This window comes from Bactrocera oleae, chromosome 4 (genome assembly GCF_042242935.1).
Source record: "Bactrocera oleae isolate idBacOlea1 chromosome 4, idBacOlea1, whole genome shotgun sequence".
In the NCBI taxonomy this organism is placed as follows: Eukaryota; Metazoa; Arthropoda; class Insecta; order Diptera; family Tephritidae; genus Bactrocera; species Bactrocera oleae.
Window position 1 is genome coordinate 51,913,342 of NC_091538.1, and position 26,970 is coordinate 51,940,311.

The 26,970-nt window shown below is 30.9% G+C and overlaps 1 protein-coding gene across 2 annotated transcripts in view; it reads right to left on the bottom strand.

Annotated features, from left to right (window-relative positions):
• Nucleotides 1-26,970, bottom strand: part of LOC106623366 (terminal nucleotidyltransferase 5C) — a 252,625-nt gene that overhangs the window by 102,241 nt on the left and 123,414 nt on the right. Inside the window, exon 2 of one of the 2 annotated variants that reach the window (XM_070109301.1) lies at nucleotides 22,555-23,679. The exons of the other annotated variant lie outside the window; for it this stretch is intronic. Coding sequence (XP_069965402.1) covers nucleotides 22,555-22,593 — 39 coding nt within the window. The 5' untranslated portion in view covers nucleotides 22,594-23,679. The remainder of the gene's footprint in view (nucleotides 1-22,554; nucleotides 23,680-26,970) is intronic. 2 annotated transcript variants of the gene reach the window in all.

The window sequence follows — 26,970 nt, forward strand, 5'->3', positions numbered from 1 at the left end:
GAAAAATTTTTGATATTAAAATATTTTGGCGTTTCGGAAATCGGTTTCCAAGAGCTTTGAAACATTCATATCTGTCTATATATGGGATCTTAAGCTTTCAAGAGCCTACAACTTTTCATCTGTGTCTAAATTTCGGATCTTCAGTTTTCAGGAGCTTTCACCTGTTGGGTAATTCTGCATAGTAAAAATAACTTTGAAACTCGTATGGGGCTCTCTTAAGGGAACATACAGATAAAGTTGATTATAAATGCAATTTTCGAAATTAAAAAACCTTTCGCAAATCAAATGTAAGCCACAAGTCAGTGTGGGTGTGTGAGTGTGTATGTCGGTGAATATGTGTCAACATTACGCTGAATATTTGTATATTTTTCATGCACTTTTCACTTCCGATAGGCCAATCAGTGCATTACATGTAAGGGTAATTAGGCGACGACGACGAAACGGTGAACGCAATAATTATAGCAGACGTAAACCAAAGAAAACAATAATTGCAAAACCAAAAAAAATCCAACAAAAACTAAATATATACAGCAGAAACAAAATTACAACAAAAACTCAAAAAAAAAACAACGAAAACGAAAATAAAAAAATTACAACAAAAACTAAAAAAATACTACAAAAAATTATAAGAAATTACAACAACAAGTAAACATAAAAATTGCACAAAAACTAAAAATTACAGCAAAAATTTAAAAATTTACAACAAAAGAAAAATACAAAAACATTTCTGTTTTGACAAGTGATAGTGCAAAAACAAGTGGCGATAAGTGACAGCAAAAAATAATAAACAACAACAACAACACCAGCTACTTTGTTATGCTAAAATAAAACAAAGAGCTGACTGACAATTGGCGGCGAATTTAACAAAATATCAACTCATAAAATAAAACAATAACAACAAAACCATATGACAACAACAAACCGACATTAAAAACAGTGATAAATAAACGCATAAACACAATTGAAAGTGCATGCGATACTCATAGACTTGTGTGCAAGGTGCTGCTGTTGTTACCGACATTGCTGTTATAGTTTGTTTTTGTTGTTGCTGGCACAAATATTATTAATTTACGTAATTAGATTTAAATAAGCCAAAGCATATGCATAAGCGATGAAGGTGCATTTTAGGCAAATATATATACACATATACAATGGCCCACATTATAAATATACATATACATACATACATGTTGATATATAATATATTTGCTGGTTTGTATGCATATGCAGTCGATTTTGCTTTTTCACTTGTACAAGCATATTTACTTACACTTTTGGCCACTTCATATTCACGACGAACATTTTTTACATCATTAAACAAATTTAATAAAAAAAATAAAGAAATTTTTAACAAAAAAAATGTTTAACTGTTTTGTAAATTTTATTTGTGGCTAAACTTTATAGGTGGGACTTTGATTTTGATTTGATAATTTGTGTTTGTTGTATTTTTGACGTTGTCAACTTAATAGATTCGAGTTATGCTTCATGGGGGTTTCGCTTCACATGCAGTTAACATATACATATGCATACATGCTATATGAATGTGTACGCGTATGTATAAATATTATTGACATAGAACAATTTCTTCTCGTGTCATTAAATCATTTTTTGCTTTTAGGCCATTCAACCAGACTTTTTGATTAATTTATAAGTAAAATTGCTTTTAATGGGTTTTAGAAGAAAGGTTGCAAAATGGTTATGAAAAATTCATACCGTATGTACATAAAATAGTAAAAAGTAGCAAATAAAAAATATGAAGAAAAAACGTTACTTTTAGCGGCACCGACTTTTAAACCGTTGCCTTGGACAATAACTCTTGCCAAATGTCGTAAAGACATTCTGCCAAGTAAAAAAGTTTTTCATACAAGAACTTGATTTTAATTAATCAGTTTGTATGGCAGCTATATGCTATAGTGGTCCGATATCCGCCGTTCCGACAAATGAGCAACTTCTTAGAGAGAAAACGGGTGCAAAATTTCAGATTGATTTCTCAAAAAAAGAGAGACTAATTTGCGTATATATAGACAGACGGACGGACACGGCTAAATCGACTCAGCTCATTTATATATATACTTTATAGGACGTTTCCTTTTGGCTGTTACAAATATTGTGGAAAACTTAATATACACTGTTTACGGTATAATTAAGAAAATTACACAAATACAGTGTGCTTCATATACAATTGAATTTAAAAAAACAACAATATTTTGAAATCCCGTTTTCTATTTAGTTTTGTGCCATGTAAAAGCTCTCTTGAAAACGATAAATTCGAATATTGACCCAGTAACTGCGATTTTGTACCAAAAAGTCAATATAAAAGTTTTATTGGACACTCAGCTATATGTTTAATAGAGCTTCGAAGAGAAAAGTTACAATATAAGTTTTTAGACTTACTCCCAGAATAAATGATCACAGTTAGCAAACTTTTTAAGGCTCACAACTGTCCTAAATATTTGCTAAGATGTTCCATAACTTTAATTGTTATCATATATGAAACTATTACCCGTTAAAAAGTGATCCACACGGCCTCTTTAGAAGCATGTCACATTGTAAGCACGTATGTATATATATTTTATATAAAAAACAAAACAAAAAAACCATGTAATGATTATCCAAGTGGCTACAAGAGAATTCGCTAATGAAACCAGTTGTCGAATTCCGAAAAACATTTCGAATAAACGATGCATTAATAAATTGATTAATGCTTTTTCAAGGCCTACATTTCTGAATTGAACGCAGCGATGGTAAATCCGATGGTAATTACATATGAATGTATACGCATACTTATATATATATATACCTATATGCATATACATATGTATAGCATGTATATAGTCAAGTTGGTATGTTTCTATGCATGAAGCTCTTGCCGTTGCCTCAGTCACTGCTTTGGCGGTCAATAAGCTGCATTTAACCCACATACATCGACACAATTGAGTGTATATGTATATATGTATGCGAGTGCGTATGAATTTGTATGAGCGCGCGCATTAATGTTAGCCGCATTAAATGCATATAATAAATTCGTAGCGCTCAGCAATGACCTAGAATTGAGTTTGCGCACCACCATCGCTATCACCGCCAAAGCCACCAAAGCCAACAAAGCCATCATAGCCATCATCATCATCAGCCGTGGCAGCAGCAGCAGCGCCAATAGCCGCAATAACAGCAATCACAGTTTCGTGTATAACAACAACTCTAATATAGCGGCTTTTTTCCAACGACACGGATATTGACCGTACATATTTGGTATTTTAATTATAGTGCAGTAAACTTGAAAGTTGTTGTTGAAATCTAAAAGATGCTATTTCTTGTTATTTTATTGACTTCAACGGGTTGTTGCAAAGCTTAAAGTTCACATTTTAATAAATATGAAAAGTTACCAGGTATTTTTGTTGTAAAACAAAAACCTTCAAAATCGCAGAGGGAGAATGAATAACATCTGATCAAATATTACCCGGACTGACAAAAAAAAACCTTCACAAATACAAAATATTACATGCGAAAACTTGATTTTGATAGGTCAGTTTGTATGGCAGCTATATGCTATAGTGGGCCGATTTGAACAATTTCTTCGGATATTGTACCGTTGACTTAAACTATAATTCAAGCCAAATTTCGTAAAGATAACTTGTCAGCAAAAAAAGTTTTCCATACATGGATATAATTTTGTTAGACCAGTTTGTATGACAGCTATACGCTATAGTTTTCTAATATCGGCGGTTCCCAGGAATTAGCAACTCCTACAGAAAAAAAGAATGCATGCAAAATTGCATAACGATATTTCAAAAACTGAGGGACTAGTTGGCATATATATAGACGACCGGACAGACAGACATGGCTAAATCGAGTCAGCTCGTCGCTCATCATTTATATACAAGTATAAAGGGTCTGCAACGTTTCCTTCTGGGTGTTACAAACTTTTTGTCTAACTTAATAAAACAACTGTTTAGGGTATACTCAATTTGTTGAGGGCGGTACAATGCATGGTTTGTCTGAGTTCATTGAAGTTCATATATGCAGCATAGCAGTGCACCATTATGTACTGACTTTATAAGTGAATCCCAACCTTGGATAAGTACAGGGAGTTTTGTTGCTTTCATTAAGGTTTAGTATCTAACAATAGACAATTTTAGATCCACATTAAGATATAGGACGTCGTCGTCTAAAATAAAAATATTAACAGAACTTCTTTTCTGTGATTTTTTACGAATATCAACTCGAGGTCTTACGTCTAGTATTTCTTTTGGAATTTGCTTATGATCAGGCATAATTAAGACCTCGGTTCGCTTTAAAATAGAAAATTTAGATTATTTACAAAGCTAAGCAGATCGTGTATGATTAATTTTTGGACCGATTTCATCGAAATTTTTCACATCGATTTTCCTTACCTAGAAAAAAATGCAATATCTTGCTTTCTTCTACGCGGTAAGAAGGCACAGTGCTAAATTGCCATGGCTAGGGTCTTAAGAGGCTAAAAACCAATTCACCGCTATTAGTTTCAGATATTGAAGTCCCTAAAGCTATGCACATGAAAGGCGGAGTTTGCTTCAATGGCACGACAATATCCGATCGAGAACTGATGCTCCTGAAAAACTTTTATATAATTTTTGAGAAAACGGGGCTTACTTTTACAACTAAAACAACTATAAAGACATATGCCATTGAATATGCGAAGGATCTTAAGACGAAGGCATACCGGACCTTACTTCAATGGAAACCGCAGAAAAATCAGAAAGTGATTTGACTCTACCCTTAAAAACTGCGTACACTATTGCATAAAATAAAAAAGTTAACATAAAAAATGCAAGTGAATTACCCTTTTTACATAAATCGTCTGGCATAACAGCAACAACAAAGCTATAATTCCATGAATGTCGCATTTTCAGTGCCAATAAACAAAGCTTGAGAACCTTGATTACGACTGCCTCGGACTAGTTACAACGGCGGGTGTGCTGTGGCACATACAAGATATATCTGTATGTATATATATATATACGTATATGTATATATGGTATTTGTATGTTTGCATGTATGTGTGTGCGTGCGAATGTCGTTTTGAATTCATACCAATAAATAGTGCGAGAATGTTAGCTGCTGCCAATCGACAAACAACAGCATTAAACAGGTAACATATACAAACAAACACACACAAAAACAAATATAGATACTTAGTTATGCACATATAAAGTGGAAAATAAGCAACACGCCCACTAAGCAGCCAACAATTATTCAGTTTACAATAATCTATATGCATAATGAGCAGGTAAATTTATACATACACATCCATATATACATACAAGTATGTACGAGTAATATGTCCGTACATATTACAAATGTAAGCCACTCAGTTACTAAGTCAATGTGGCAGTCAGTCAGTGAGCTAGCGACCAAACAACATTGGCAACAACTTTATTATCAGTGAACGCTATGTAAATAAGTAGCAACATATATACATATATATGTGTGTATATATATGGTAGCGTATGTAAATATGTTAGCTATAAATATGCGCACGCATAACACAAAAGTGTCTAAAATAACACTGTGCTGCATGAGTATGTTGACAACGGTGCTGATATACGCATAACACTTGTTTTTGTTATGTTGTTGTTGTTGCTGTCGTAGCACTAGATAAATAACAATGGTAACTGAAGCAGTCAGTAAGTGTAATTTAATATTTGATTAGCATTGGAATGAATTTGATATGCACAACAACAAAGCGCTGAGTACAATAGCTGGCTTCAGTTGCAGCATGAAAATAGTGAATGAAGAGCAACTAGAAAAAAATTATATTAAATTAAATAAGATTATATAGTTGTACATTAAAATAAATCCAAACTAAATAATAAATGTATTATACATTTAAGATATCAAAAATAATTTAATATGTACACAATATGGCATTTTTTATATATAAATATAAGAAAATAAAAAAATATATAAGTTTACATATATTAATATTCAACAATGTAAAATAAGTATATTAAAAGAATAATAAATTATACTTAAATTGGACAAAGTGGAATAAAATAAATAAAAACAAGAAAAACAGTTAAATTCGGTTGCACCGAAGCTATAATACCCTTCACAAATACAAAAGTTTCCATACAAGAACTTGAGTTTGACCGATTAGTTTGTAAGCTATAGTAGTCCGATATCGGCGGTTTCGAGATATGAGTAGCTTCTTTGGGAGAAAAGAAAGAGATATCTCAAAAAGTGAGATAATAGTTTGCGTATATACAGTTGAGCGGACAGATGAACAGAAAGACGGATTAAAAAATTTTTAAATAATTAAAAGAGTAAAATTAAATTTAAAAATCAATTTTTATGAGCTAGTCTATTTGATTATATTTGTTAAAGTCATTCATCAAGGATATTAAAAAAAAAATAATAAACTCAAAGGAAGGAAAAATTTTAAAATTAAGGAATTAATTTAAGAAAAAATTTGCAACTTTTTGAATTAAAAAATATGTATATTTACTTAAAAAAAAAAATTATGAAAAAAACTAATAAAAAAAAATTATATATGATAAGCCGAAAACTCAAAACAAGCAAGTATTAGGTTATATTTAAACAGTGGCAACAGTTAAGCAAAAAAATAAAAACAATTTAAATTAAATAAAATTTAAAATCAAAACACAAAAATAATATCAAAACAAAAAGCTACCAACTCCCGCGTTTTCATGGCATACCACACTACCATAGAGCAATCGTTTACTTGACCACTGTTGCTTCTGTTGTATTTTATAGGTGTCCAATATGCAACATGAGGCTCTAATACCAGCGTATGCCATATACGTAGATGTGTGTGCATGTGTAAAGGCATAAAATTGCGCTTGAGGGTCGTAATGCAGCATTGACCTTCGACATTGCATGAACGCGCTTCGGCACGTCGCATCAAACTGTACACAAATTTACACATGCACGCATACACGCACTCATACATATGTACATGGACTGAAGGCATCACACGAGCACATTGATATGCACATCGGCACATCACAGATTAATAGATAAATGTGTTCGCTTATAGATCAATATGCATGTATGTGTGCAAGTGTGTGTGTATGTATGTATGTGTGGTGGTTTGTAAACAATGGCGTCCGCAAAGGCAAGCGCAAAGGAGGAAGTGGAAGTGACTATCGCCATGAATTCTTTATGGCGCTGTACGTAGTACGCGCGAATGCAAGCCGCCAATGCAGAAGGTTGCGAAAAGCACATGAAAATAGCATTTATTACTGTTGTTTTTGTTTTTTTTTTTCGATTTTTTTCTTTTTGTTTGTTATTGGTTTTTGTTGATTGGTGTTATGGCGCAGCGCTGACCAACAATTGCGTCGTCGCAAAAAGGTGAAGGATTGACAGAAATTGCATTGCATGTATGGGACAAAATAAAATACGAAAAATAAAAAATACTACAATATAAATGAAAAAAAAATTACGTTGAGGAAAAAGCAAAAAGGAAAAAATGTATACATATGTTTTAATAAAAAAAAAAATACAACGAAAAACTACAAAAAAATTTGAAAATAATAAAAATTATGCACGTAATAACATTATGTATATATGTATATATATAAAATTGCACCGAAGCTATAATACCCCTCACAGGTGCATTTTTTAAAGCATAAAGTAGTTTAAAAACATCTTTATCTTGCTTTTGATCGATCAGTTTATATGGCAGCTATATGCTGTAGTGGTCCGATCTGAACAATTTCTTCAGATATTCCCATATTGCCTTAGACAATAATCTGTGCTAAATTTCGTGAAGATATCACCTCAAATGAAAAACTTTTCCATACAAGGACATGATTTCGATCGAACTGTTTTGGGTGACTTAAAAACAATCTCACAAAAATCTATGTGGTTAAAAAAAAACAACAAACACATAGCAATTAAGTTATATCTATTAGTCGCATACAAAATGATTTATTCCAATTCCTAACCTATTCGATTTATATTGAAACCAGTTAGAGAAGATTTAAGGGTTTACATGGGTTTCACGGCCTCAAACAAAAAAAAAAACTTTTTTTGTCTTATTTAATTCTATAACATCTCTAGAATATTACTCTAAATTCTCAAGTTAATACCAGTAATAGTTTTGGAGATACAGCTTTTAAAATTTGCGTGCTTGAGGTCAGCTTTATAGTCATTTAAAACTTTAAACGCGTTTTTCTCGAAGCTGTGTTTTCAAATCCGGTTATCGAGATTTCTCACGAGCTATTTATTCAACCGATCTTAGGGAAATTTTACACAGGTCTTTGAGATACAATTTACAGAGTCTTGCAGCGGAGGTTTTTTTTTCGTTCAATTACAACTATTTAAAAAACTAACACCAAAATTTGCATGTTTTTGTGAAAACGTTTGCCAAAAATATTGTACAATTTTCAATGTATTTGTCTTTCTTGTCTTTCTCCGTCTAATACCTAGTTAATGGCCTTAGTTCAAACAGGTATTTTTTTCTTTTTACTTATAATAATCCTGTCAGGAATTCTGCTGTCAACGCGTCCTTTGAAAATTTCACAAAATCTTTGTCAAATATGCATCTTCGGAATAATTAAAAGTTTGAAAAAATATTTCATTTTTTATATGAAAATAAAATTATTGGAAATAGGGCGTTTTTTGGTTGACGAAACGCATGTAACCAATTAAATTAAATTGCAAATTAATTGGTATGCATTGAATTAAACTAAAACCACTGGTATGTAATCGTAAGTCGATTCTAATGAAATTGAATTAACCTTAAATTAATTGACTTAAAAAATATATTAAAATTGGAACTGATAAATAAATTTTATTATGTTGAATAAAGCGTACATTCAATTAAGTTCAGTTACTTAGACTAGGTTTGAATTAATCTTTAATTAGACTAAATTCAATGGAGCGAGTTTATCTGATATGCAGAAAAACGTAATTTAAATGAGTAGTTTTGTGATCGATTAATATTTCAATTAATTCAGTTTAATCAAGTTTAATTTTGATTGGATTGAATTCTATGAAACTAAACTAAATTAAATAGAGTTGAATTAAATAAATTAATTTCAATTAATGAAAAGGTACAACATCAGAATACTAAATTATATAAAAGTTTTGCAAAACGACTTTTTAATTAAATTTTATTTATTTTGTTCTTGTCATATATTTTTTTATCCTAAACAGGGTATATTATGTTTGCAACGATGTATATAACAGCCAAAAGGAAACTTCAGATACCCTAAAAATAATATATATATATATATGATCCGCGCTATGTGCTAAGTTGATTTAGTCATGTCCGTCCGTCCGTCTGTACATATACGAACTAGTCCCTCAGTCAGACAGTGACGGGTGCACCGTTTTCTCACCGAGAAGCTGCTCATTTGTGTGAACGGCCGATATCGGACCGCTATAGTGTATAGCTGCCATACAAACTGAACGATCGGAATAAATTGCATGTATGGAAAACTGATACTAGTGACGAGATATTTTCAGGAAAGTTGGCATGGGTTATTGCTTAAGACAATGATGTAATCTCCGAAGAAATACTAATTGACCGATCAAAGTTCTTGTAAGGAATCTTTTGTATTTATAAAGTGTATTATAGCTTCGGTGTAACAGAAGTTAACGTTTTTTTTTGTTTTTACTAATAAATATATCTTAAAATTGTATCCTTACAATTGCTGACTATAAGGATATAGACTTATAAAAGAACTAAAAAATTAATGAAAAAAAGAGTAACACAAATACAATTACACTGTCGTGAACACAAGTGTATTAAAGTAATGGCATTTAAAGGTATGAAAGTGGGGGCATAAACAATGTCTATAAATACGCCACTCAAATTGCACCCGAGTGACTTATAATTTACTTAATCGCTTTGAAGTCAAAAGCAGGCCAAGCGAAGTGTTAAAAAAAACATTTTTGTTTGTATTGAAAGAAACAAATATAGAAAATACACAATCTGCTTATTTTATTGTTGTAATTTTCTTCAACACCTGGATACATACATACATACAACAAAAACAACTGATAAAGTGTATCAAAAGGTTGAGTTTTGTTTTCGGTGAGAATTTGTAAGAGTTAATTGTGTGCGTAGAAATTTAGGTTAACATGACTTGCAGCCATTTGTATATACCAGTGTTAACTGAATTTGACCGACTTCATTTTGCTTGCCTTTTATTTTTTGCTTGCCTTTTTTATTTGTACAACTTTCATATAATATGACTATGGTTTTGTTAATTAGGAAAAAGTGCTTAGTTGACAGATAATTTCAATCAGAAACAAAGTTGACACGTTTTTCGATAATTATGTAAATTTATATGCAAAGTTATTCATTCCATTGATAAACTTATCACCAAGCGCAGTTAGAGGAAAAACTACAATGTTGATGAATGCTAAGTATTAACCGTTATAACGGTGAATGCAGTGTAGTGTGTTGCCAACACGTTTTCAGGCGATAAGCAATTAGCAAAGCTACTTTTAGCGATTGCTGTATTTTTTTTATAAATAAAGTTAAGTTTCAACAGCTGTATACAAAAGTAAATGTTTCTCAGTTTAGCAAAAATATGATAATATATATATAAATATATTTATTTAAACACCAATGATTATTTTTAGAAAAGATCATTCGACAAGTTTATTATATGAAACAAATTGAAATTAAAATTCCACAAAACCTAATATTTATTTTGAGTGTCATTATTTCTTATAATAAAAAATCAAAATTTTTACATTTAAAAAAAATGGTTTTTTATAATCTAAATCTTCAAAGATTTTCACTTTTTTAACGAACCACGAAACATTTCACAAAATTTGTTAAAGAAAAAAATTTACGTTCAAAATGTTTTTAAATTCCTAAAATCAAAAATTCTAATTTTTTTTATTTTACCAAAAATGATTTTAATTTAAAGTTTAAAAATTTTGGAGAGCAGATATGAAAATCAATGAGGATCAGACATTTATGGAACATTTATTTTGAGAAAATCGAACTATTTTGAAAATTTGTTAAGGCATCTTAAATTCAATATTTGTTTTTTAACTTCCCGCTAAGGAAAATGGAAAATTTTCTAAAAATCGGGAAGATATTGGTGTCACCCCATTTTGCAAAAATCGAGTTCTCAACAGATCTCGACGTTCTGAGGGTCGAGGAAGCTTCCCCGAACATTTCTACGATGATGTCCGTATGTCTGTATGTATGTGTGGATGTATGTGTGTGTGTGTGGATGTATGTGACCCTCTTATAACTATTAACTGCTCAACCGATTTGAATAAACTAAACGGCATTCCAAAGGGTTTCATTGCACTTGAATTTCGTGTGAGTTTGGACCCAATCGGACCAGTAGATTTTGAGAAATCTCAAAAATAAAAATTTTGAAAAATCGTTTTTTTCGAATTTCTTTCAAACGACTTGACCGATCGACACCAAAAACTGATCAGTTCTAAACCTTGAAAAAACACATCGTGTCAAAATCGGTTGATTTACTTGCGAGATATCGAAAACGAAAAATTTCGAAGAGCTCAAAAGCAGTGAAAAAATCGAAATTTGAACGTTAGCGTATGAAATTAGCGGGAAGTTGCAGGGATGGCCCTTGAGGCCAACCGTTTTCCACATTTTGTTTTTCCTAACAAAAAGTTTTAATTCTTATATTCAAAGTTTTTTTTGTATAAAACTAAATGCTTCCAAGATTTGCACTTTTCTTACGAACCGCGAAACTATTCAAAAACTTTCTTATAAAAAAACTCGTTTTGAAAACAATTTAAAATTTCAAAATTCAAAAAAATGTCTTTTTTAAGATTTACCAAAAAAAATTTTTTTATAACTTTTAAAAATTTTATAGAGCAGATATGAAAATCATTGAAAATCACACATTAATGAAGCATTTATAGAATACTATCGCATTTTTCTCAAATTTATTAAATAATTAAAAAAAATTTAGAAACAATTAAATTTACAAATAATAAGAATCTGTTAAAACATATTAAATTTAATATTTGTTATTTATTATAAAACATTTTTATTCAAATTTTATACAACTAAATGCTTCCTAGATTTTTACCTTTCCAAAGAAACACAAAAAAAATTGATTTAAAATTAAAATTTTTTTATTGAAATTCTGCCAAAAGATATTAATATTAAATTTGTTTTCTTATTTTTTTGAAATTCTGTCAAAAAAGATAAAAACATCATATTTTTATAGTGCATATATGACAATTATTGAGGTTTTGACATTTATGCAACATTTACCGGGTCTGTAATCATGATAAGATATGATGATAGGAAACCGCTCCCAATTCAGCCAATTTCCATACTCGGAGTGATATCGTCGTTTTTAAATCCATTGGAATTTTTTTATTCCACAGAAATGACCACAACAACTATAGCAAATCAAATAAAACCAGAAAAAACGTTAACTTCGGTTGCACACACACTTCACATATACAAAAGCTTCCTTACAAGCACTTGATTCCGATCGTTCAGTTTGTATGGCAGCTATACAAGTATGCTATAACAGTCCGATATCGGTGGTTCCGACAAATGAGCAGCTGATTGGGGAGAAAAGGACGTGAGCAAAGTCTCAGATCGTTATATCAAAAACTGAACGACTAGTTCGCGTATATACAGACAGACGAACATTACTAAAACGACTTAGCTCGTCATGCTTATCATTTATATACTTGTATATGTATATTTTGTAGAGTCTCCGATGTTTGCTTTGGCTATTTCACAATCGTGTTAAGCATTTTTGATATGAGAGAAACTTCAAGAAATAGGAATGTGTTTCCGATTTTTCAACACTGTTGTACATAACACTGTAAGTGCGAAGAAGTTTTTCATATCAGGAAGTTTTGAACTCTTGATGTAACTTATCCAATTTTAAGTGGTTGGAAATTTCAAATAGGGATCCTCTAGAACACTTTTTCAAAGAAAACTATCAGAAAATCGGTATTTTTTCGATATACTAGTTAAAAGACTGAGGGATCGATATTATCTGTGATGGCACAGCTGAAATTATCGGTGACAGGGTAATAGGTCTTGGGGTTCAACTAAATAACAAAAATTATTATAAAAGCAACAAAAAAAAAACATAATAATAAAAAATAGTTTTCAAAACTGATTTAGATATTTATTGTTATTGGCCTAGTAACTTTAAGAAAATGTAAAACGCAAACATCGATAAATACAGTGGAAGAATGTATGCAACGAAAAATCATTGAACTAACGAACGAATCAGCAAATAAATCACTCAGCCGTGTAGTTCCCGCCATATGCTGGTCAATACCACCACTGAGGATTAATGGAATGAAATTAATCGATAAAATATTTTAATAGTGGCACGCTAAACGAATTAATTTTAAAGAAGCGCCTTTCAGCAGTAAACTATAGGTGAATATTTAAGGAAGTGGGCTACTAAGCCCTACAAACATATGTGTGTGTTCATATTTGAGTATATAGAGGAAGATGCATTGTACAGGTTAGTGCCAAAAATATAAGAACGGTAAAATATTAAAATTTCAAACGGTTACAAAAACTTTTGCATTATTTCTAAAGATTTTTACATGACGGATTTTACATTTTAACATTAAGTAAAGAGGAGTACAAAATTGTCATTAAAAAAAATTAACATAAACAGTTTAGAGCCCTAAAGATATAAGTTATACATAAAAAACAACAAGATTTATAGGTTAACATTTTTTTCGATTTTTTTGATGACGCTATTGATTGTAAACTTTCTTTGGCTGTTTATTTAATAAAATAAGACGACATGAACTTCAATTTTTTATGACAAAGTGATAACAGATGGCGAGTAACTTTTAACTTATCGAGTTTGTACTAAAAAAAATTTAATATATATGTAGAGCATCCATATTGTTGCACACGTACTGTATTTGTCAAAAATAAACTAAAACAAAAACAACTAAAATTATATAAATGATACATCACAACAATTGGTCTAGAACTTTGAACGCACAATGCATAAAAGAAAAAATTGTATGTGCTTATATTACAGTGTTCACCAACTGCATTTGCAAAAGATATATTTATTATAGTAAAAAATAACAAAACGATTCAAATAAGCGTTGTTTAACAAAATATGTATAAATTTTCTTGATGATACTATTACAGTGTACAACTACTGTAGGTCTTGCCAGTTAAAAAAACACAATGCAAATTATTTCAAATTTTAAACATAATCACTTTTCGGTACTCGTAGAATGACAACTAGTGCGTACTAAAAACAAATATAGTGTTACTACTGCAACGCCCGACAGCTGTATTTGCAAATTTGTAATTTAAAATGTTTAAATTTTGCACAAACATTAAAATTCGCATTTGCTAAACGTAAAATGAACAAGTATTGTATAGCGTTCACATAAATATGCACCACAACTGTATTTTGGTATAGTGTCACAAGAATTCTAATGCAAAGAATAATTAAAATTCCCAGCAATGCTCAATTTCGTTCAAATATAACAGACATTTAATATTAAAATTTTAGTGTTTCTATTTCTTAGACCACCAACTGTATTTGCTGACATTACAATCATGCATGTATGTACACCATTACTGCCAATTACATTTGCGCCTATGCGCACTTAAAGCCACAGCGGGTAATTAATGCACAAAAGTGTGGTAAACAACAACAACGACAACAACCACCGTAACAATAAGACGACAACAAGTCTACCTCAATTATGAAGACAGTGGCTATTGTCTTACACACTTAGCAATTTCGCCAACGACAAGTGGCTAAAGGCGAGTAAAATGCTCATGTGTGTGTGTGAGAGTATGCGTATGTGATGTGTCTTCACATTTGTAAGTACATACCTACATATGGCTATGTGTGTCTAGCAGCCGAATCAAGTCAACGCCTCTGCTGTCTCATCATCAGCAATAGCATAGCCGCTAGCTTCAATAACAACCACAAAAACAACAACAACATTAATAATAACAACAACAAATAACTCAACAGCTTCTCCGTTATTCTGAGCATATATACCAAAAGCAAACACAAAAAATAAGTTTCATTGGTTTTCTTCATTACAATTTATTTTACCGGCGAAGAAGGGCGACATGCGACCACTGTGAATCCATAATGAAATTAATGCCACAGACAATACACAATTTGTAACCGAAGTGAGGTGATACGAGGGATGAGTGAGCGGACGTACAGGCGACAATTGAATGAGTGACGCTCAGCGAGAGCTAATAAGCGAAGAGCTTGGGCAACGGCTGAGGGTATGCGGTGGCGTATGAGTAACATTACAAATTTACTGGAGCACAACGAAGCAATTGCATTAGATAGCTACATATAATATGTATAGTTGCAAATGTGTATGGGTACACATAAGTATGTATGTGCAAATATATTACCCGCTTAGGCACCCCTCCCTCGCGTCGCCGTCGCACTCCATCGGGGTGTAATTAGTTTTAGTTCATTCTATGAAATGTGTCAATTGCATTTGGAGACGCAATTACGAGGTAGGCGCGCATGACGCACATAGCACCGAGGCGTTGCGGCATAGGGGTGGAAAAGTATAATGACTTATTTGCGCCCTACCGTGTGGCCAGAGGGGCCAGAGCAGACACTGTATCAGAGCCGTGGGTGCCCAGTGGTTATTGTTGGTGGTGGTGTTAGTGATGGTGGTCTGTCTATTGCTGGGTCATGTCATGTGTCCAATGGCTAATGCAACTGCTACTGCTACGCTTGGCATGTCTTGTCTTGTCCGGTGTGCATGGGCACGTGACTGCAGCTAAGTGGGTGCATTGAAAGCGTTGCAAAGCAAGGAAAAACAACGCATACATAATGGTTGGCAAATGACTAGTGTTCTGAAAATGTTAAAAGGAGACGTATTTTGGAGTAGAGTTGCCACCTGCATAAAAAATAACACAAAAGATATTCACACAAAGATCTGTTGTGTAAGTCTTAGGAAAAGCATTTGCTGGTATTTTATTTAGAAGTAATTTGGAATAGAGTTGCCACAATTAAATTAAATTAAACTAAGATAAACAATAATATAAAATAAAATTAGGAAAATGTGAGGCAAGCGTAAGAAGTATAAACAAAAACTTGGCATATAATTGCCACCTACAAGCAATAAAACCACGTTGAAAATTATGCCGAAAATAAGGCGTATGGATAAAGCGGTAACGAAAACAAACGTTAAACGAGTTGCCACCGCTTGGTAGAATTAAAATTGAGAAAAATGCACTTCACATTTTCGGAGTTTAAAAAAGCAGTCGGAGAAAGTAGTTAGAGTTGTCTTCGATTGAGAAGTGTGTAATGAGCAATAGAGTTGCCATTTTGGTATATAAGAAAATTAAAATGAATATAATAAAAATATGTACTAACATGTGAGACTTTAGAAAAATCATTTTATATTTTGTTTAAAGATATTTTTGAATAGAGTAGCCACCGCTTGTTGAAAATAGTTAAAATAGTGTGGGCTATATTAAAATCAAAAGAAATTTTAGACAATTTATGAGAGAATATTTTTAATTGGCACATATTTGGAAACAGAGTTACCAGCTATCGAAAAAAATTGTGAATTACTGTGAAAATTTTAAAAAATATGCGTGCTCGCAAACCAAGTTGCCAACTGTGAAAAATTAAAGCTATAAAAAATATTAGATGTGTATGTATGTATGTATGTTCTCGCAATTGCGAACATTTAAGCTTATTTTAAAACAGAGATGCCACCTGTCAAAGAATTAAAGCTATAAAAAAGCAATTGAAAACAATTCTTGAGAAATTATTTTGAGTTTTAAACAGTTTTTCAAACAGATATACCATCTAACTAAAAAAGTTGAAATCTAAATTTTAGTAGCATATACGTGGGCGGTAGTAAAATCATAAGTAGATAAAAAGAAATCGAAAATTACACAATTTATATTGTATAAAAATAATGTTTGGTAGAAACTTTCCAAATATTTGGAAAAATTTTCGATAAAAAATTCAAGCAATTTATTTTGCTGTTTTTTTGTGATATATTATTTTCTTGTTCGAAAAATAATTTTTATTTTATATTTTGGAAAAAAAACTTTTTTTGAAATAATTTTTCTTATTAAATTGAAATTAAATTTTAAATATTACAAATAGCTGCATTTAAAATTTTAAATTCGTATTAATTGAAATATTTACTTGAACATTTTTGTTTTTAATTTTGATATATCCATTTACATACTATAGTGTATACCAGTACTAAAGACAGCATATCTGACTTTCTAATCAAGATCTAGTATAGTATGTATCACTATACTTATATACCGTTTGCTACACATTTAACTGTAATGACGCGAAAGCACAAAAAGGTTGCGCGTGATTTCAATATGTTTGCAACGGCCCTCTTTAGTATGAATATAATTATTTTTAGTTTACTAGAACACATACATATAGACATACTAATTTTTTACGCTCGGAAATGCTGATAATCAGCAATTTGGCTGACCACAGCAGTTATTAAAATCGATGATTTCACGCAAAATGTGAAAGGCGGTATGTGGGTCAAAAACAATATTTGTTTATCTAAATGTGAAATAAATACAGTTTCTGGATAAATCGTCAATTTAACTGTTTCCAGTTTGGCTTAGCAAATATGCGTGCTGCTCGTGTGTACACAGTGGCGTAGAAAAGTATTGACATAGTGCGTACAGTGTGCTACTTTGGTAGATGTTTGCTATCTAAATATGAATATGTGCATATGTATTGTATGTATAAATGAATGGATGATCTAAAGAAAAAGGGGTTACGTAATATCGATAACGTTCAACGGAATATTTCTAAATAGTCACTTCACGTAATTTAATTATATTCACTTTATTTGAAGCGCACAGTTCATTACTTTAAAATTACAAAGAAACGCATTTGTTCAGTGATAACGTTAAAATAAATGTTTACCGAGAAAGATGCATATAATATTGGTACAATATATGATAGGGAATTGAGGGGTTTTCACTCACATTTATTGAAAAACACATTTAAATTACTTTTACACCAACAAAGTCCAATTGATTCACACTACAGCTCAATTAGTTCGCATTTTGTACTTCTACAAGCAGATGCTAGCACTTAGCTTTGCTGCAAACTAGTTGCGCACTAGTTACAAACTTGTTCAAAAAGACTATACTTCAAAACCCAGTTCGCCAGGAAATTTGTAACACACAGAAGGCATCTAGATACCACAATAATTGAGAAAGTAATTCAAACGTTATGCATTGCAATGTATATGGTACATATGTATGTAATAAAATAAAATTTTCTTTAAATAAATTTAGCTTTTTGCGCAACTTTATGCAAGTGAACTACGCTTGTGAATTAAATTTTGTGAAAAAATTAATTATCAACTAGGTACTCTACAAACTAGTTACCAACTAGTTTAAAAATCATGCATTCCAGCACCAAAACGTGCTAATATGAAATTGCAAACGATTTGTTGTCAAAATGCATTTTTACTGCGAATACATATTAGTACAATTACTGATACTTAGTGAGCAAGCGGGCAGCGATCAATAGCTAAAACACATCACTTAATTAGCACTTTCACGCCTCTTTTCAGCTGGCTTTATAACTAATTTTGACAGCATACAATGTTTCCTACTCATTTGCTTTTCGCGAATGCGGTGCACGAGTTTTTTTTTTATAACATTTCTCGTTGTTTTTTGAACGATTTGTTTTGCTATTTGACAACGTAGAACGCTGATTTGCGAAAGGCAGGAGGCAGTCAATTGCAAGTTGCTTTGCCATTTTTATTTTTTATTGCACTTATTTACGTAAATTTTATGTACTTGTAGTATATAAGTGATTTTATTTGATTTTCATTCTTTAGCAGCTTATTTGTTGCACTTATGAGCATTGGCATTGCTGGCAGCTCGTTTACTTACGATTAATTTACGTAATTTATTGATTTAAATTTAAATTTATTTACGATGAATTTGCGTAATTTATTGATTTAAAATTAGCTGCCTGAGGTCAAGTACAGTAAAAAAAGCTAAAAAAAAACAAAAAATTCTTTTTTTTCTAAATAAGAAATAAAAAATTAACTAAAATAAATAACTATTAAAAACTATTAAGCCACAAAATAAAAATACATTAACACAGCGTCAAATTATTAGAAGCAAATGTAAAGCAATAAAATAATTATAAAGAAAAAAACAATAATAACAAATAGTTAGCAAATAAATTTACACAAATATTTTAAAAATTTTTAATAAAACAAAATAGCAAAAATGGCTTGAAATTAGTATAAAATAATTGATTAATATAAAGAAAACATATTATTAATAGCAGAAAATAAAATTAATATAAACAACTATTCAAAAATATTAAGAAATTAACACATATATTAAAGGCAAAAAATTTTAAACTACAACATACTCGTATAAGAAAAAAAAACATTTAATTATTAGAAAGCGACATAAAATAACAAAATAATTATAAAAATAGATTAAAAATTAAAAAAAAAAAAAAAATAATATAAACACTTAAAAAAAAATTATTCAAAAGAGATTAGTAAAAAAAGTATTAAGTAATAATATCACTTAAAAAAATAAAAAAGAATTCGTATTCAAAAATATAGAAAAAAACCAAAAGAAAACTTGTCTCACTGATGAAGTTCATCAGAAGTACGGGGTGGTTCAGAGAGGAGCCAATAGAGTGAGGGGATCACAGTCCCAGTGGTATCACAATAGGCCTCCTAAAGGCCTAAGTGTGTCGAATGACAGCCACTTTACCTACCTACCTAGAGAGAAAAGGATGTGTGTAAAATTTCAGATCGATATCTCAAAAACTACGCGACTAATTTGCGTATACATTGATACACAGACGGACGGAAGAACGGACAAACCGACGGACATGGCTAAATCGACTCAGCTCGTCACTCTGATCATTTATATAGATCTTTTATAGGGTTTCCGACGTTTTATTTTAGGTGTTAAAAACTTCGTGGCAAACTTAATGCACCCTGTTCAGAGTATAAACACAGAATAAACATTTATACAAAAAAATTATTAAAAAGATAAGTGAAAAAGTACTAAGAAATAATATCACTTAAAAAAATTGTCAATTATAAAATAAATAATAATAGTTATTATTATTATTATGGCACATACGTATGTATATTAAAAACAATAAAACTCACAGTAGAACTCCAGCACTCACATATATACATATGAATGCGTTCACAGTAAGTTTCCCTATCTCTTCCCTTAAAGAAAGTTTTCTCTCACATAAAAATAACGCAGAAAAACGCAAAAAAAAAAAACACAAATGATAAACAAATCCACTCAAATACCGTTACCTCTTCCCTTTGTCGGGGTAGCCGCCTTCTTTTCACCCTCAAAAGTTATCACTTTGTACACGGCGCATGGTTCGTATGTACATCGAACTAGCGCGAGGTTACTCGTATATTCGACCGGCATAGTAAGCTTTTTTGTTGTTGTTTCTTATTTTGTTTATCGTTGATTTGAGGCCAAAGTACCATATGTTGGCGAAAATTGCTTATTTGCAGAATATTGCGAAGAACATTAGGAAGCCTCGTGCAACAACAACGAAAACGAATAAAATAGAATTGATTAGAAATGTTACATATGCGTATACCGAATCATACATATTTACATACATATCTAATTGTATGTATACGAGTAGCGGGCGAAAAATAAGTAAATAAATAGAGTGATAACAAAGCATTGGGATTTCAGCTGTCTTAAATAGGGCAAAAGGGTGTTGAAATAGCAACAACAAACAGGAAGTGATAAAAGTAAATATACACAAACGCATAAGGACAGCAAAGCATGTGCTCTGGCGAAGTAACGTATACGCCATGTTGGATATGCTAATACACTGACTTCTGTAGGATTTAGCATAGCAGCTTGTAAATATTTATGCGCAATTCTACATATGTAGGCGGTCATGTACATGTACTTTATAAATGATGTCCTATAAAAAGGTCTGAAGTAACAAAATTAAATGTCAAATCAGTATACTAATCGGTAGCTATCTATTTCGTAAATCCATGCTATCAACTGTAATATATATGTCACACGTTTCTTCATATTACAAATTTTAACTACAGTAGGCTATAAAAGAATGCATGATTATTTAACTAGCCATAGCCTAGTTTGTAACCAATTCAGTTTTTAATATATAATGAACTATATAATTTTGAAAAATAGTTTTTAAATATAATAATTATAATTTATGTACTTGTAGTTCGATCAGTTTTAACAAATGAACAAGAAAAAAAGTTGACTATAATACACTTCACAAATAAAAAAATTTCCATACAATAATTTGATTTTGATCGGTCAGTTTGTATGGCAGCTATGTACATATATGCTATAGTGACTTGAACTGAACATTTTTTCGAAAAATTATACGCTGTCTTGGATAATAACTAAAATATGTATGTAAATATCATATTTGAGAATAAGAAAAATTTTAACCAATATGAGTAAGAAGAAATTTAGGTAAAAAAAAGAAACAATGCACAGATTTGATAACCATAAATCTGCTAATAATTGAAAACTGCGCAATTTAATATTGCGTAACAGATTGAGAATGTTCATTTTCTCAACAATTTGAATTTTGGAATAAATACTGTACTTATGTGATTGCATGTATGTACACATTCCGAGGTCTTAGTTCTGTTAAAACACTGAATATTAATTTGAGAACGAAACAGTTCTCAATAGTAAAGCCGTTAGAGTATAACAATTTTCTCAACAGCTGGCATGTTATAACAAATGATTTAAAAATTAAAAAGATGGGAGAGAATTATTATTATTTTTTGTAATGATTGGATTTTAACCTATTCGAAATTAAGAACCAACTTGAGAACCATGAATTCCTTTCTCAACAGTTAAAAATCACAAGGTTCTCAACAGTTGATTAGTGCAAATTTCTTAACACTTAATAATTACAAATTTTTCAGTACTTGATAATTATAAATTTTTCAACCGTTGAAAATTTCTCAACAGTTGAAATTTACAGATTTCGCAACACTTTATATTTATAAATTTCTCAATAGCTGAAAATTACAAATTTCGCAACAGTTGAAAATTTTAAATTTTTCAATAAATGATAATTTCAAATTTCTCAACAGTTGAAAATTACAGCTTTCTCAACATTTGATAATTATAATTTTCTCAACCATTGAGAATTGCAAATTTTTTAACTTTTGATATATAAAAATTTCTCAACAGTTGAAAATTAAAAATTTCTCAACAGTTGAAATTTAGAAATTTCGCAACACTTTATATTTATAAATTTCTCAATAGTTGAAAATTAATAAAATTTCTCAACAGTTGAAAATTACAAATTTCTAAGCAAATGCTATTTTTTTTAGTGTTTTGCGAAATATGAAAAATTAGTGAAAACTAAAAATTTAACTTTCGGATAGCAGATTTGAAATGTGAAAAAATAATTGAATGTACTTAGTTTAAAGTATGGCTTGAAAAATTTAAGATTTGAAATCACTGGACTATATTTGGCTACAGATTTATATATATATATATAATAAATTCTTATGTATTATCGTAAGATATATATGCTTTATATACAAATATGTTTACTAAATCACCTGTGCATAGTGGGTTGCAAACCAAGTTCCCGGTATCATAGGTGCGCTTTTGTTGGTTACAGCAGACGGTGATGTTGTTATTGTAATTACAAACAAACTGTTGCTATGTTGCTGATATTGTGTTTTTTTTATTGTCAATAACTACTGTTGCAACTTCAAACGCTTCCAAGCACAAACTTTTTTTGTTTGTTTGTTGTTGTTGGCTTCGTCCGTAACTGGAATGTCGAAAATTCGCTAATGGCTATGTTACCGTTACACGTTAGTGGGGGCGCTCTTCAACACTATATCTGTATATATGTATATGTATGTTTGTAGGTATGCCTTTTGTTTGGAAATTTCTCGTGTTCAACACAAAAACTACACACGCACACACGCGCGCCTATGGCATGTACAACAACACGAAAGTTAATTAAGTGCAACACTGTTGGTTTGTTTATTTGTTTGTTTGCTTGCTTTGGCGGCGCAGCGCTTTTGGTAAGCGTTGGCTTGGCTGGTGGCGCAACGGCGGTGCTCCTGTTGCTCACCGTTGGCTCGCTGACTGTTAGGCTTGCAGATATACTGATTGATTGACTAACTGACAGATGGACTGTCTGTTGTGAATCGCGCGTGGTGCAGCGTCAATTGGGCCTGTGGCAAACAGCGAAGAATTCGATTTGGTCGGCAAATCAACGAACCGTTTGAGTGCTTTCAGCGTTTGTTGTTGTTATTATTGTTTTTAGTTATTGGCTGCTAGCACATTTGCTACTCTCTCGTGAGCGCTATAAACTTTTTTCCTTTTTTGTGCTTTTTGTTGTTGCTTTCGTCGCTTTTCACTAACTAACTAGCTTGTCGCTTTTTCGCTGGTTTTTCTCTTAGTTGATTTCTACTTTTTATCTTCCTTGCGGCTGCTGTTGGCTTTTACTTCCGATTTGATTATATTTTTCCTTGTAATTGCGCTTTTACTGTTCGGTGACACCTTAACTTGTTCAATGTTGATTTCGTTTGCGGTTTCTCTTCTACTTCAGATTTTTCTTTTTAATTTTTACAAATATTTGCTGTAGTTTTTGTAACTAACATATATTTTTTTTAATCTCACTTTAAATTTTTATTGAGTTTATGTTAGAATATTTTCTGGTAATGTTGTTGCTATTTTGTATTTAACAAAGTTTTTGAGTTGTTTATGCTCTGAAATATGTTTCAAAATTTTTTTTCGTACACAAAATTTCAATTTATTTGCATACATTTTTATTTTTACTTTGATATTATCTTTATTTTTTGTAAGTAATTTATTATTCTCGATATTATTATTTTTTAATTAATTATTATTAAATATTAAACCTTTTTATCAGTCTATTTTATTATTTATAATTTTTTTTATTTTTTCAGAAAATTATTATACTTTTTTAAAGCTATTTTAATTTAATAACATTTACATTTATGAGTTTTAAAATATTTTATTATATTTTTAATTGATTCCACATTTTCCGCATATAGCTTCCATACAACTGAGCGATCAAACTCAAGTCCTTGTATGGAAAACTCTTTTATATTTTATCAAAGTATCTTCCCAAAAGTAAGCACAAATTATTATCCAAGGTTGCGCTACAAACTCCGAAAAAATTGTTCAGATCGGGTCACTATGGCGTACAGCTGCCATACAAACTAAACAATCGGAATCAAGCTCTTGTTTTCAAAACCTTTTAATTTGGCGAGATATCTTTAAAAAATTTGAAACATATTATTATCCGAAGCAACGCTACAATTTTCGAAAAAAGCGTTTCGATCAGACAACTATAGCGCTATAAGCAAATTGAACGATCAAAGCCAAGTGCTTGTATGGTAAAGTTTTTTATTTGTCAAAATTTTGCACAAATTATTATGTAAGACAATGCTACAACCTTCGAACAAATTGTTCAGATCGAACAATTATAGCGTATAGTTGCCATACAAGCTGTTCGATCAAAATCAAGATACAGATCTTTTATACCCTTTTATATGCCTGTGAAGGGTATTATAGCTTCGTCACAGCCAAAGTCAACGTTTTTGTTTATTGTTGTTTTTATATATGTAACTTTTTTCAATGTCTTTTAATTTTATCTTTTTTATTGCTTTTTATTTATTATATTCAGATTTTTAAACATTTCGGTTTTTTCTACTTTAAATGCTATTATTAAATATTTATAATAATTTTCTGCTAAAATTGAGTAATACCTGAATTTTGTTGCACTTAATTTAATTTAATTAATTTTTGATTTTTTTTCAGTTTTCTCAAAAAAAAAATTTTAAAAATACCTGTTTTTTTCTATATTATTTCTTAATTTTTCCATAATGTATGTAATTTCATATATTTTATATTTACATTTTTTAAATATTTCTATTTAATTATTTTTTATATTAGTTGTTCTCTTCATATTGCATTTTCAAATGAATCATAAATTGTAATATCGCTCCGCTACAAAATTCATTTGCTTTTGCGCTTGCCTTGTTATTGTTGTTGTATTAAAAAAAAACAATTCATATCGTCTCAAGCATCAATACACAAACCACACATGCATTCACTCCACATGCTTTGAATTTTCTTTTAGCCAATATATGTTTGCCAAATATGCCTGCCGCCTCGGCTACTTGGCTGCTGTGTTGTCAAGCGATTTTGCATTAAGCACACTTGTAACTTTTACAACAAAAGGCAAAAAAAATAAGCAAATAAAATATCACGAAATTATGTGACAATAAGTTTTGAAAGTGTCAAGAGGGAAAGGTGGCATCAAATAATTCATAACATAATCACACGCAAACACAGACTTACTATACACGAACAAAATTTGTGTCCTTGTGTGCGTCTTAAGTGAGGAAACAAGATGAAAGCGTCATGAAAATTCATAATTAGTTCGGCAATTAGATAATTATGAGCTAATGCGTTAATTTTGCGCAAAGTAGTGCTGTACGTAGTTTGAATTTTTGATGACTTCAGATTTTGGGTGGTGGCAAGTAGATACTTTTCCGAAAAAATTGTATAGGACGGAAGTAGTTTAAGACAAATAGTGGCGGGTATAAACATTTGTAAATTCTGTGGAGAAACTGCTCCCCAGGCTAGAATAAGGTAAGTAGATGTCTATGATAAGTCACGTAAAGATAAATATGAGGATAAAAATAAAAATAGCGATAAATATGACGAGAAAGATGAAAAATAAAGACAAAAGCAAAGTTAAAGACAAAGAAAGATATATATATAAAGATAAAGAAAGATAAAGATAAAGCATATGTACATCAAAATCTAACGACTTCTCAATTTCTTAAATATCCTTTAGTAATATATAATCTTTGCTTCAATCAAAACTGCATGTATAGCCTTTCTGAAAACTCAACTTGACATCCCTAAAAGCAACAATAAATGAATAAATCAATTGAATGCAAAAATATTGCATAAAACCGAGAGCAAAAGAACGCCATGAAATTTCGTACCACTTTTCAACATAACGCAGAAGTGTATGTCGGTTTGTGTAGCCCCATTGAGCTTCGAGTATTCGAGAAAGTTCGTGGCAATGTGCTCATTATGTTGGCTGGCAACAGCACCCCTTCGACAGCGTTTACCCAAGCACACACATATACACTATACATTCATGCATATATAATACGATGTATGTATATGGTGGCAGCCGGGCACCCAGTCAATCCGGCAAAAACAGCAGCACCGTGGCAACAATTGGAGCGCTTCGTGTTGCCAGCCGCTGTCACTTGGCGACGCTTTTATGATGCCGCGACGGGACGCGCCGAACCGCACCGCGCCAAATAAATAAATGTGCAGTTATGGATGTGATGCGAACACACACACATACACATATACATATATATATATGCATCTGTACGAAATATGTGTGTTAAAGCATCGCCATATGTGGGTCAATGTACGATAGGCAAAGTGTTTCCAAAAATCAACAACAAAAAAAAATCACAAAAAATGTAAAATAAATAAATTAAAAACGAAAATGTGAAACAGAAATTCAATTGAACGATTTTTTCTTTCTTTCCTTTTTGATTTCGTAATAAATAAATACTTAAGTCTGCTAGCGGCTGTGGTATGATTTTGGCTGAAAAAATAAATTTTGCGAAAGTGTTTCTTTAAGCAACACTCTGATGATTATTTAGTAAATAATTTTTTCTTAATACATAAAATTTTTTTTTACTTTTTCTTTTTAAATTTTTTCTTTTTGATTAGTTAATTTTATTTTTACTATTCTTTCTTTTTAATTTTTCGCATTAATTCAATTAATACATTTTTTCTTTTATATTTTAAAATTTTTATTTAATTATACATTTCACAAATTTTTTATATTTTCTTTCGCAAACCATTTTCGAAAAATTCGTGCCAGCTTTTAATTGGAATTTTTTTGCGAAATTCACCAAAATTGCAGCAATCGGTTACGTAGAGTCTACAGC